Genomic DNA, 13,230 nt, shown 5'->3' on the forward strand with positions numbered 1-13,230 from the left:
AGTTTTGCTCTGTTGCCAGGCTGGAGTGCAGTGGCACGATCTTGGCTCACCACAATCTCTGCCTCCCAGGTTCAAGCGATTCTCCTGCCTCAGCTTCCCGAGTAGCTGGGATTACAGGCATGCACCACCACACCCAGCTAATTTTTGTATTTTTAGTAGAGACAGGGTTTCACCATGTTGACAAGGATGGTCTTGATCTCCTGACCTCGTGATGCACCCGCTTCAGCTTCCCAAAGTGCTGGGATTACAGGCATGAGCCACTGTGCCTGGCCCCCATTTCTTATATATTAATACATACTCACTCTTAAAATGTCCTCTATAGATCCTCTGTACATACAGAAGCTTTCACCTTTATCTCTGGTTTCATTTTCCGCAGTTTCAGTTACCTGAGGTCAAGCACAGTCTGAAGATAGGTGAATACAATGCAATAAGATTATTTTGAGAGTGAGAGATAGAGACAGCATTCACATAACTTTTATTACAGTGTATTATTGTTGTTATTTATTTTATTAGTTGATCTCTTACTCGGCAAAATTTATAAATTAAACTTTATCTTAGGAGTGTATTGATATGTATAGGGAAAAACCTAGTACATACAGGTTTCAGTGCTATCTGCTGTTTCAGGCATCCACTGGTGGTCTTAGAAGTATCTCCTGTGGATAAGGGGGACCTCCTATACTTCATTTGTTTGGATGCTCAGTTAGAACAGCATCTCCAGCATTTGATAGAGTAATTATGTTGCTAGATCCAAAGTAAACAAAAAATTTCCCGTAAGGCTTGGTATTGCTTACAAGTTACACTGAATTCTAGGAATACTATTATAAATTATAATTTAATTTACATATATATTTTTAGAATTTTCATATGCTTATGCTCTAAGTCATCTAAATAGGAATTTGCTTGGGGCTGCCAAAAAGTGAAGTATTTTCTTGGAACAGTGAAATATCAGAAAAAATTATCTTTATTTGTCTGGAAAGCAGCATTAAGGGGGCTTTTATATTACATGAAAATATAGGCCTTAAGCAGTGATATTATCATACCCGAAGTTTATCCAAGGCGCAGTTATTGCTAATGGAAAATTTTTCCCAAATGCCCCTCTGTGACAACTTGCAATATAGTTGGCACTGGCAATTTTTGAGTTTCTACAGAAACTGAAACAACAACATATACATTATAAAGTTTATTGTGCTATTTCTTTAGCTATTTTTTTCTATGAAACTTTTAGAATATTCTAAAATAATCTAGAATGGAACTCAGTCTAGATTGTGAACTCATGAAAGTGGGAATCATATCTGTCTTCTCTAGCACCTAACATTGTGCTGGGTAAATGTTGAATAAATGAGCTTTGTCCTCTGTCCTCTGAATAATTTCTGTAGGAGAGCATGTCAACAAGCTAGTCATTATATCTATTGTTAATCTTGTCGTGTTCAGCAAATAAAAATGCAAGCAAAATTTTCTAAAAATTTTATTTAAAGATTCAGTAAGTACTATTTTGATGTAATCATTAAATCCTAAGTTGGAGATTTCTAAAATGGGGGCTACGCTTTTACTTTTTGAATTAGGATCTGACAGACAATTCACTAGTGTAATTGTGCCTTTGTCTGAATTCTCTGCCTGCCTGCCTGCCTGCATGGGTGGAATTCAGTAGTGTTGTTTATTTTATAGACTGATTATTCAAATTTAAACCTAACCTCATACATTTTTGTCTTTACAGTCTAATTTGTAGTCCATTTACATAGTCTGTAAAGCAAACCTCGACATTTTGTCATAGTAACCATTGGACCCTAGTGTGTTTGATGTTTTAAGAACATAGTAGTATTCATTCATTCCAGATAAAAGGATTAATAAGAAAATTTCTCTACTCCTGAGAAGAAAAAATGCCTAGCTTACAGTCTTATTTCCTGTGTGCTTCTCATTGTTGTAATGACACTTTAAATATTTTTTTCAGGAATATTCATTCTTTTGTTCATACTAGTTTGCATTTGTTCTCAATATAGTGTTTTCCCCCCCGTAAAAGATGACACAAAACTTAAAATTCATGGCAAAAATGCGATAGTTCCATATTCATGGATTTATAAATTCCAGAGATAAGTATCAGAATAAAGATACTTTATTAGTTTCTGTGATCTTGGCAATTAGCCTTTTTTATGAAGTAAAGTGTTTAAGATCATATATAAATAGGCTATATAAAACATACGTGAATTAAAATATTATTCAGAATCAGACTGTCATGTACCAGATAGTGGGCTGTTTACCATGTTTTTCATACTGATTTTTAAACTTCACTTGTATTTTTAAAATGTTATCTATTGTAGTTTTACTTCTTTATTTTGCGTAGTTATTGATACCAGAAAGCAAAGGACTTAATACTGAGTCATGTACAATACATGGATGAATAGTGTATGATGGTTGTAAAACTTCATTTTTAATTTAATGTTTTATGAAAAATGTCATATATAGGAAAATATAAAGAGTACAAAAGTAATTTTTCATTCATTCAATAATACCTGTGACCGAAGTTTTAATTAATTCACTAAAATTGAGTTAAGTACTATTGGATGTGTAATTTTCCACATGGCTTTTAATATAATATATATCATTGTAACAGAAAGATAAAAACAGTTCTTTTGAGGGACCTCTGCTACTTTTGGCCATTCAACTTTGGATAATTTATCCTATTGTCTAAAATTGTAAGTGATGCAAGTCTAATTACCAAAGATTATTTTAATTTTATTCCATAGTTCCAAGGAAAATTGCATATTTAGACCTCTAGAGTTTGACTAAATCACAGCATTTAATCATCTGGCATAATTTAGACACCTTTGAGAACTGAGATTATGTATTGAAAAACATTATTTCCTTTCACCAGCTTTTTATTTAAGGGCATTAGCACCATTCTAAGCAAGTGAATCTTTCTTTAGATTATCGTTACCTTTTCCATTATCTACAAAGGGGTACTAGAAAGCAACTTTAAGAAAATTATTTTCCCATTCTGTTTTACTTTTTTAAATATTTCTGCTCTCTCAGTCCCTAGTTTTCAATCTATCAAAAATTTTTTTTCCTAAATGTGTTATGGTTTTTTCTTTTTCATTTTAAATATTGGGTCTGTATTACATATTTAGGTATATTTCATCTGCCCTATTTATTATCTCTATACACAATAGGCAGGCAAGCTCAAGGTTTAAAAGCAAGGCTTTTGAGAACTCACTTTTAAAGCATTTTCTCTTGTTGTGGGTTGTTGCTGTTTTGTTTTTGTTTTTGTTTTTGGCGGCAGGGTGTAGCCAGAATTAGACTTACGTTGCTGCTTCTGTGTTTGCCATTTCCTGATCCGTAGTAGAGCATGATTTTCAGTTTTCTTTTTCATTATATTTTGATTGGAAAACCTGAAACAAATAGTATTTTGTTGTTTGCGGGGCTTCCTTGGGAATTAAGATTGGTGAAGGAAAATATATAGGAAAAATATTTATTTTGCAATTTTGTTAAAAAGAAAATCCCAAGTAGTTATCCTTGATAAGATTCTTTAGTGTCTTAAAATGCCTGTGGTATCTTAGAATAAAACAAAATATTTTTCATGACAGAATGTTAACTACATATATAAAGGTTGGGTTGACAGTTTTGATTGTGAGCTTTGATATTTTTGAACCTTTGAATATTCCAACATTGGGTTTATTTTAAAACTTGATAGTCAACCATTTGATTATAAGATTTTTCTATTCTTAGTCACTCTTTAGAGTGGAAAAGTTTCAAAAGTTGAGGAAGAGATGAATTGAAAACTTTAAGAATAAATACTAGGCCAGGCGCGGTGGCTCACGCCTGTAATCCCAGCACTTTGGGAGGCCAAGGCAGGCAGATCACTTGAGGTCAGGAGTTTGAGAACAGCCTGGCCAATGTGTTGAAACCCTCTCTCTGCTAAAAATACAAAAATTAGCTGGGCAAGGTGGTGCACGCCTGTAATCCCAGCTGCTCCGGAGGCTGAGGCAGGAGAATCACTCAAACCCAGGAGGTGGAGGTTGCAATGAGCCAAGATTGTGCCACCAAACTCCAGCCTGGGCGACAGAGTGAGACAACGCTGTCTCAAAAAAAAAAAAAAAAAGAATAAATACAAAATTTATCATTGTTTACTTTTCAGTCAGAAATCGGCTTTGGAAAAATGGAAACCTACATCAAATTGGAAAAGCTTGGAGAGGTAAGTAAATATTTATTTCAAAAATGTAAGACACATTTTTTTCTTCATTCTCTGTTATTCCACAGTTTTTGTTAACCTGGAAAAAATATAAATACTGATGTCTACAAGATTATATACTTGTTCTGGAAAGGTAACAGAGTTTCTAGGAGTTAGAGTCTTCAATTCTTGAAATTTTCCCATCAGTTTGAGAGGAAATGGATTTTTTTTATAGCTTTGAAATTTTTTTTTTTTTTTTTTTTTGAGACAGAGTCTCGCTCTGTCGCCCAGGCTGGAGTGCAGTGGCCGGATCTCAGCTCACTGCAAGCTCCGCCTCCCGGGTTTATGCAATTCTCCTGCCTCAGCCTCCCGAGTAGCTGGGACTACAGGCACCAGCCACCTCGCCCGGCTAGCTTTTTGTATTTTTTAGTAGAGACGGGGTTTCACCGTGTTAGCCAGGATGGTCTCGAACTCCTGACCTCGTGATCCGCCCGTCTCGGCCTCCCAAAGTGCTGGGATTACAGGCTTGAGCCACCGCGCCCGGCCTGCTTTGAAATTTTTGTTGCAGCAAATTTTTATTGTTTTCTTGATAACAAAGTAGGCATTTGTCACTTAGTCCACTGGCAGTCTACTGTCCTTGCCATTATGGGAAATTGCATGAGTTCAGACCTGTGAAAAATCAGAATAAAGATAAAAACACATTTTTTGAAGGTTAAGGAAATTCTTAAGATCTTGGTTTTCTTGGACTTGCTACTGGTACTACTGATTTAGAAGTGGCCTACCTCCTATAGTAAGAAAGGGCAAAGAAAATAATAGGGACGCCTTAAAGGATCTTGAGGGCTGTCCTGGCAATGATAGAAGAGATCCTTGTTTTTTAAAGGAGAGTTTATGTACAAAGATTCTGAAAAGTCTAGAAACATGGGTAAAATTTTTATGATTGCTGGGCGCGGTGGCTCACGCCTGTAATCCCAGCATTTTGGGAGGCCAAGGCGGATGGATCATGAGGTCAGGAGTTTGAGACCAGCCTAGCCAACATGGTGAAACCCCGTTTGTACTGAAAATACAAAAATTAGCCAGGCGTGGTGGCAGGCGCCTGTAATCCCAGCTACTTGGGAGGCTGAGTCAGGAGAATCGCTTGAAACCGGAAGGTGGAGGTTGCAGCAAGCCGAGATTGTGCCACTTGCACTGTAGCCTGGGTGAAAGAATGAAACTTCATCTCAAAAAAAAAAAAAAATTATGATTTAACAATATGTATATTACATTTTCATTTTTCAATTAATATGTTCAATTAGTGTCCATCAGTCTCCATATACCATTGCAGGTAAAGCATCTTTGATTTTAAAGCTGTTGATCTAATTGTTAATCTGAAATAAAGTACAAAAAGTAAATATTCTATCTATGTTTTTATACTCTTGAGGCACTCTGTAGTGTTACAGAAGTATGGAAGCTGTGCATATGAACTGAAAGTCCTGTTTGCTGTAAGAAAAGCCAAGGCTGATCATTGTGTGTTTTTCTTTGCAAGATGGAATTTAACAATGCTTAGAAATTAGAAATTCAGGTAGAGCTCTTTATTACAGGATGGTATTAAATAGACTCTTATGATACTTTTGATGTGTCCTTTAAAAATATATTTTATAGGGTACATATGCAACAGTGTATAAAGGAAGAAGTAAATTGACAGAGAATTTGGTGGCATTAAAAGAGATCCGATTGGAACATGAAGAAGGTGCACCCTGCACAGCTATAAGAGAAGGTATAATAATTATACAGAACATTTTAAAATCAAAGTGGTGGAATAAGAGTTTATTTTTTATAAGTAAAAAGAGCTCAGATATACAAGTAATAAATGACTGGAAGATATAATTAAACCTTTAAAAAGCTAATTTCTAAAGCAAATATTCACAAGAAAGGAATAATATTAGTGTATAACTTATAATGAAATCTGCATTCATTAAAAATCACTATCATAGACAACTATTTGTCATAGGGAAATGTTATACATTGGTACATGGGGAACATGATAACTATAAATTAGCCAGATAAACTAAATAAATTTAAAAACAGTATGTAAACATATTTATATCATAGTACCATTTTATAAAGAAAATATTATTCAGAAAATGGCTTGAGGCAACCAATTAGTAATGTGGAGGGGAAAAATGGTTCCATGTACTTTATATCTAAATTAATCCCAGAAGTTTCAAAAGTTAACATTTAAGAAAAAAGAGGGTGATATGGAGAATATTATAATATTGGGGACAATTTTAAGTATTATTACATCAAACCCGGTAGTATAAAAGAAAAGAAAAAATTGATTTCCATGAAAATTTTTACAACCAATCCCCTTGGTAAATTATTGTTTTAAACTTAAGAGAATCTTTTTTTTTTTTTTTTTTTTTAATAGCACTGTTGCCCAGGCTGGTCTTGAACTCCTGGGCTCAAGTGATCCGCCTGCCTCAGCCTCTCAAAAGTGCTGAAATTATAGGCATGAGCCACCGCCCAAGACCTGAATTTAAGAGAATCTTTTAATCAGTTCATATGTTCAACTTACTTCAGGTTTTTATAAAGACTACCACAGACTAAACAATTGTCTTTCTTTTTCTGTTTTGCAGTTTCACTATTAAAGGATTTAAAACATGCAAATATAGTAACCTTACATGACATTGTTCACACAGATAAATCTTTGACTTTGGTGTTTGAGTATCTGGTAAGCATCTCATAAAAATTCAGTATTTAACTTTGCTTTAGAAAAACATAGTAAATTGGACTTTCAGTTTGTTTTTTATTTTTCTTTAAACTGCAGCTGTGCTTAGATAAATTGGACTTTTTAACAGCCCAAGGAACTTTATTGTTTAGTTATCAGTTTTTAATTAAATTATGTGTATGGCGCATCTAATATCTTTTCTTGAAAAACGACATATTTTGAAAAACACTATTAAGTGAACCAGTCACAACATTCTGAAAACTGTGTATCACATAGCAGAGTACTGTTTTTTTCCAGGATAAAGACCTGAAACAGTACATGGATGACTGTGGAAACATCATGAGTATGCACAACGTAAAGGTATGTTTTCGTATGTAATTTTTAAATTTTGTTTAAAGCAGAGGTGAACCATTATATAATGAAATGTACCAGCCTCATAACTCTTCTTCAGGGTTTTCTGTTTGGCCTTTATAGGTTATTGTCGTCTGAACATGCAATATTTACCCAGAACTTCTGTTGACTATACTATAGCTTTCTTAGGATCAGACCTTTTTGTAGAACCACTTTATTCTTTTGACATTTCACATTACAACTGATTGTCCTAATATAGAATATATGTACAGGTATATTCTGCTTTAAAAAAAAAATCAAAATAAATACGAATGATGAGTGCATTCTGTGAAAGGCCTTCTTTAAATAGTGAACTCACCAAATAAATGGTATTTAATTATAAAACAACAACTTTTCAGGACTAATGAATAAGGCCAGAACATGCAGGTTTTGTGAACCCTATGCTGGAAATGCCAATCTGTACTGTTAGGAAGCAGAGTAAGATAATTGGTATGTTTTCTTACTACAACATATTTAAAAATTTAATGCTAAAAAAGTTTGCCATAAAATCAGTGCCAGATGACACCCAAAAGTTATCAACTGAGTAACAGCATCAGGCATAGTTTGTATTCTTATAGTAGGTTTCTTTGACCTGAGTGGTGTATCCAAATTTAGCAAAGATTTATTTATCCAAACTTAGTCAACAATATGTAAGAACCTATTCTGAAAATAGGCTGTCACAGCTGTGCACTTCAGACATTTCTAATTCTGTAGGTAGTAATTTTAAACTTACATTTAAAAAAAATATTAAGTTTGGTGGTTATAAAAGAGAGCCAGTTTCTGTTACTAAAAGACAGCTCAGAACATATGGATAACACATTGCTAAGGATTTTTTAAAAGGGCTTTAAATGTACTTCCATATATATTCTGTCAGGGTTGTTTTCATCATATTTTACATTTTTGTTTGCAAAGTGTTATAACTGTCATTTTGTATCTTTTTTTGGTTTTAATTTTGTTTTTCCTGCTTTTTATTAGCAATATTTTGAAAATAAAACAAGGTCCTTAATGATGATAATTTCACAAATGTTGAGACGTTTATTTCTTTAATGCCAGGTTTACATGATTAGCTTAAGTTGGAAAGCAGTATATTATTTATTTGTTTAAGTGGCCTTTATACTTTCAAAATACAAAGTGTAACAGGAATTCATTTATAGTAATTTTAGAGTTTTAAAAACGTAATTATGTAGACTGCAGAGACTCTGGCACAGAAAATTCATTCAGGCATACCGTTGACCTGCTGCCTTGGCTGCCTCAGTGTTCTAATGCTCTATTTTTCACCTACAAATGAACTAAGGGGAAACTCTTGAATCCTCTGTACTTGAGGTTATTTTTGTTAACCCCAGAGAATCAAAGGTCTTATGTGTTCCAGAATCCTCTTTCTACCAAAATCTACAACTATAACCCTACCATTATTAGCCTTATAGGAATTGCTTTTTTCAGAGTCGTTCAGAACACTATAGGGCTAATGCCCCTTTGTGAATCACAGTAGATTTTGAAGGCTGAGTAGGACGTGCTGAAAGTAAGAGGTGGGTGATAGAAGCTGGTTTAGGTTATTTTTATAGTAAGTAATTTGCCAGAGCTGTGCAGCAGCATTATCTTTGATACCTCAGACTTTTCATAAAATCACCAACTCCAGTGCCTTATTTTAAAGACACTGCCCCAGATCAGAGTTTTTCTTTTTGTTTTTTAAGGAGTGTTGAGTGGGAGGGGGGTTGGTTGGTTGTTTTGCCAGAATTTTATAATTAAACTATGTAAACCTTAGTAGGCCTGTAAGTTTATGAGGATATGTTTTTTAAGTCATTTTCCACAGTAAATCAACTGTTACTGCTAGGAGGAAGTTTCATTTTAAAAAATATTTTCACAGATACTGTTAGACTAAAAGAAGTGGGTGCTTCAAATAGAATAATAAACTATTAAATTCAGAAAGCCACTATAAAAGGAAATAGACATTGTACTTACGGATGCAATTACTTTCTTTTTCCTGTTACAATGTTCTAGGCCAGTTGCTTTTCTCCTTACCATCATTTATGCTTATACTAAAGCATGTCTCATCTGTAAGACTAATTTTTATTTATTTGTTTCTATAGCTGTTTCTGTACCAGATTCTACGTGGTTTGGCATATTGCCATAGAAGAAAGGTATTGCATCGAGACTTGAAACCACAGAACCTCCTCATTAATGAAAAAGGAGAATTAAAGCTAGCAGATTTTGGTATGGAATGTATGAGATATTTATTAGTACTTCCAGGTTCTTAAATTTAAAAGATCAACCACTGTCATAATATGCCATTGCTTTTATGTGGGTTTGGAAATTGTCTTGGTGGCCCACAGAATAAGATATTTGACAGAACTTTGGTGGGTGATTTATGTTGGTTATTAGCAGCAAATTCTAAAAGGCACAGGCTGTTCTCAGGTGTGGACATAGACCCCTAGGGCTCCTGAGACCCTTGTAGGAGGCCTCTAAATGTAAATATATTACCAAAATTGTACCATCTGTTATTTGCCTTTTTCACTGTGTTAATACTTGCAATGATGATCCCAAAGTAATAACGCATAAAACTATATATCAAAGTAGTGGCACAAAAATAAATCATTGTATTCTTTTTTTTTTTTGAGAGATGGAGTTTTGCTCTTGAAGCCCAGGCTGGAGTACAGTGGTGTGATCTTGGCTCACTGCAACCTCTGCTTCCTGGGTTCAAGTGACTCTCCTGCCTCAGCCTCCCAGGTAGCTGGGATTACAGGCATGCGCCACCATGCCTTGCTAATTTTGCATATTTAGTGTGACCATCATGTTAGTCAGGCTGGTCTCGAACTCCTGACCTCAGGTGGTCCACCCGCCTCGGCCTCCCAAAGTGCTGGGATTACAGGCGTGAGCCACCGGGCCCAGGCCATCGTTGTATTCTTTACCACTACATTTACTTAAAGGGAAAACTATCAGTTACACTTAAAAAGGTACATGATGAAGCAATATTAATTTCCATCCTTGACTACATTTCTTTTTAATATTTTATGTGATAAAATGGGAAGTGTACATAAAACACATTTGCTGCACACAGAAATAATGTGGTTGCCTCTCAAGGAAAAGTGCTCATGTGATTATTTGAGTGCAAATTGAACTAGCCCCATTATTTGAAGGGACACCATTTTTACTTAATGACTGACAGACAAACTATGATTATTCAGACTTAGGTATTTGGCAGACATTTTCCTGAAAATGAATGAAGGAAGCCTGTCATTTCAAGGACAAGAACTGACAATATTTCTTGCCAGTAATAAAATTCAAGTTTTCAAGCAAAAATTAGAGTTTGGAAATTTGGATCTGCTTTGAGTTTGATGGCTTTTCATTTTCAATACTCAGAGACTTTTCTGATAAGATCGATGTTGATGTTAACACGATTTTTCGATATGCTGAAAAAGTGTATAAACATTTGGAATGTATAACTCAGGGAACCAGTGTTTTCCAAATGGCTGATGCATGATATTACAGAATCATGCATGGATAAAAGACCCATTTAAAGTACAAGATAGATCAAGGAATTTTAGTGCAACAAAAGTATGAGAGGTTCATCGTTGTAATTTCTGTTACCACAAAACATTTAAGAGACCACTTACTTTGTAGTTCTGATGTAATGTCAAAGAAGACTATTCATGTTTATCAGAAAAGGCTATTAAAATGCCCCTCCTCTTTCCAGCCTCATATCTGTGTGAGATCTGATTTCCTTCATATATGTATGTATGTTGTGATATGTATATTTCATCTGTTGTGATACATGTTGTGATATTTATCAAAGTAACATATCACAACACATCGCATGCAAAAACAGATGTGGAATCCAGTTGTCTTCTATTAAAATCGACTTTAGGCCAGACATAGTGGCTCAGGGGTGTAATCCCAGCACTTAAGAGGCTAAGGTGGGAGGATCACTTGAAGCCAGGAGTTTAAGACCAGCTTGGGCAACATAGCAAGACCCCATCTCTACACCAAAAACAAGATTTCAAAGAGATTTACAAGAAGGCCATTCTTACTAAGTTTTGTTTTTATATAAAAAAAAGTTTTCCATAAAAATGTCATTCTTGCTATATATAATGGGTGGTGTTTTTAAAGAGAAAATATTTTAAAATTTGCTGTTTTAATTTCTAATGTGGCAAATATCAGTAAATATATCCACAAAAATAAAAGCTCTTTAGGTCTTTGATAATTTTCAAGAGTAGAAAATGGGTCTTGACCCAGCCATCCCATTACTGGGTATATACCCAAAGGATTATAAATCATGCTGCTATAAAGACACATGCACATGTATGTTTATTGCGGCACAATTCACAATAGCAAAGACTTGGAATCAACCCAAATGTCCATCAGCGACAGACTGGATTAAGAAAATGTGGCACATATACACCATGGAATACTATGCAGCCATAAAAAAGGATGAGTCTGTGTCCTTTGTAGGGACATGGATGCAGCTGGAAACCATCACTCTCAGCAAACTATCGCAAGAACAGAAGACCAAACACCGCATGTTCTCACTCATAGGTGGGAACTGAACAATGAGATCACTTGGACTCGGAAAGGGGAACATCACACACCGGGGCCTATCATGGGGAGGGGAGAGGGAGGAGGGATTGCATTGGGTGTTATACCTGATGTAAATGGTGAGTTGATGGGTGCTGATGAGTTGATGGGTGCAGCACACCAACATGGCACAAGTATACATATGTAACAAACCTGCACGTTATGCACATGCACCTTAGAACTTAAAGTATAATAATAAAGAAAATGGGTCTTGAGAGCAGTGAGTTTAGAAGCAACTACTGAAAGGAATTCCCTTAATATACCTGCCACCATTACTCTGTATTATATGCTCAATAATTTAATTGCAGCTATTTATCTATATCTTTTTAGCTAACCTGGTTTTAAGGGAATTGAAAGTAAAATTAAATGCTCTTTTTGCTTCTAGAAAGTAAACTTTTTCGTGTTGAAGGAACTCTGTGGAGTAGCTTTGAATTTTTTGTATTCCACATTCCGAGAGTTTGAATACTCTTAGAGAACTTACTTTTTAAAAACCCATGCAGTTTTCTGTAACTAGAATTTATAATTCTTTTTGATAAATGATTATGGTAGTTTTTTGTTTGTTTGTTTTAAGACAGGGTCTTGCTCTGTCACCCTGGCTGGAGTGTAGTGGTGCAATCTCAGCTCACTACAACCTCCGCCTTCTGGGTTCAAGCGAGATTACAGGGGTGCCACCACACCCAGCTAATTTTTGTATTTTTAGTAGAGATGGGGTTTCACTGTGTTGTTCAGGCTGGTCTCAAACTCCTGGCCTCAAGCAATCTGCCTGCCTTGGCCTCCCAAAATGCTGGGATTACAGGTGTGAGCCATCACACCTGGCTTTGATTATGCTAGTTTTATGTTTGGAGTGTTTCATTAAATTTGATAAATACTAGTGTTTCAAGTATTACTCTTCACTGTTACTAAATGGTGAATTTGTTCTGGAAATGCCTATACTTTTGCTCATTGAATACTTTGCCATTTGAAGAGTAAATTACTTTTTGCATTTCGTTCTTTAAAAAGGAAATGTGTGGGTCACCTGTGTTTGAATAACAATTATAAGCTATTTACATATGCTTTCATAGATTATAAAGTCTCTTCTTGGGCATAGTTTATGTTGTTATTTCCCTTATAATAATCGTTACTTTGTCTCTCTTTTTTCTTTCTCCTACCTTCAGCCACCATTTCCTTTTCACCCTGTCTTTTTCCTTCTCCTTCTCTGCCTTAGCTAATCTGCATTTAAGTCTCTTTAGTCCCAATCCCAAAATGAATGTCAGTGAAGAGAAATACTTTCGCGAGGCCAAGGCAGGTGGATCACATGAGGTCAGGAGTTCAATACCAGCCTGACCAACATGGTAAAACGCTGTCTCTACTCAAAATAGAAAAATTAGCTGGGCATTGTGGTGGGCACCTGTAATCCCAGCTCTTT

At 35.2% G+C, this 13,230-nt stretch overlaps 1 protein-coding gene and 1 non-coding gene across 2 annotated transcripts in view; both read left to right on the forward strand.

Annotated features, from left to right (window-relative positions):
• CDK17 (cyclin dependent kinase 17) overlaps positions 1–13,230 on the forward strand; it is a 123,998-nt gene that overhangs the window by 97,916 nt on the left and 12,852 nt on the right. Inside the window, exons 6-10 of the mRNA XM_033220976.1 lie at positions 4,130–4,186; positions 5,801–5,915; positions 6,775–6,869; positions 7,164–7,226; positions 9,344–9,467. Coding sequence (XP_033076867.1) covers positions 4,130–4,186; positions 5,801–5,915; positions 6,775–6,869; positions 7,164–7,226; positions 9,344–9,467 — 454 coding nt within the window. The remainder of the gene's footprint in view (positions 1–4,129; positions 4,187–5,800; positions 5,916–6,774; positions 6,870–7,163; positions 7,227–9,343; positions 9,468–13,230) is intronic.
• LOC117091297 lies at positions 1,015–1,151 on the forward strand. The gene has a single exon (XR_004440389.1). It is a non-coding gene; the product is annotated as a U4 spliceosomal RNA (small nuclear RNA).

Source organism: Trachypithecus francoisi, unplaced genomic scaffold (assembly GCF_009764315.1).
Source record: "Trachypithecus francoisi isolate TF-2019V2 unplaced genomic scaffold, Tfra_2.0 Lachesis_group11, whole genome shotgun sequence".
NCBI classification, from domain to species: Eukaryota; Metazoa; Chordata; class Mammalia; order Primates; family Cercopithecidae; genus Trachypithecus; species Trachypithecus francoisi.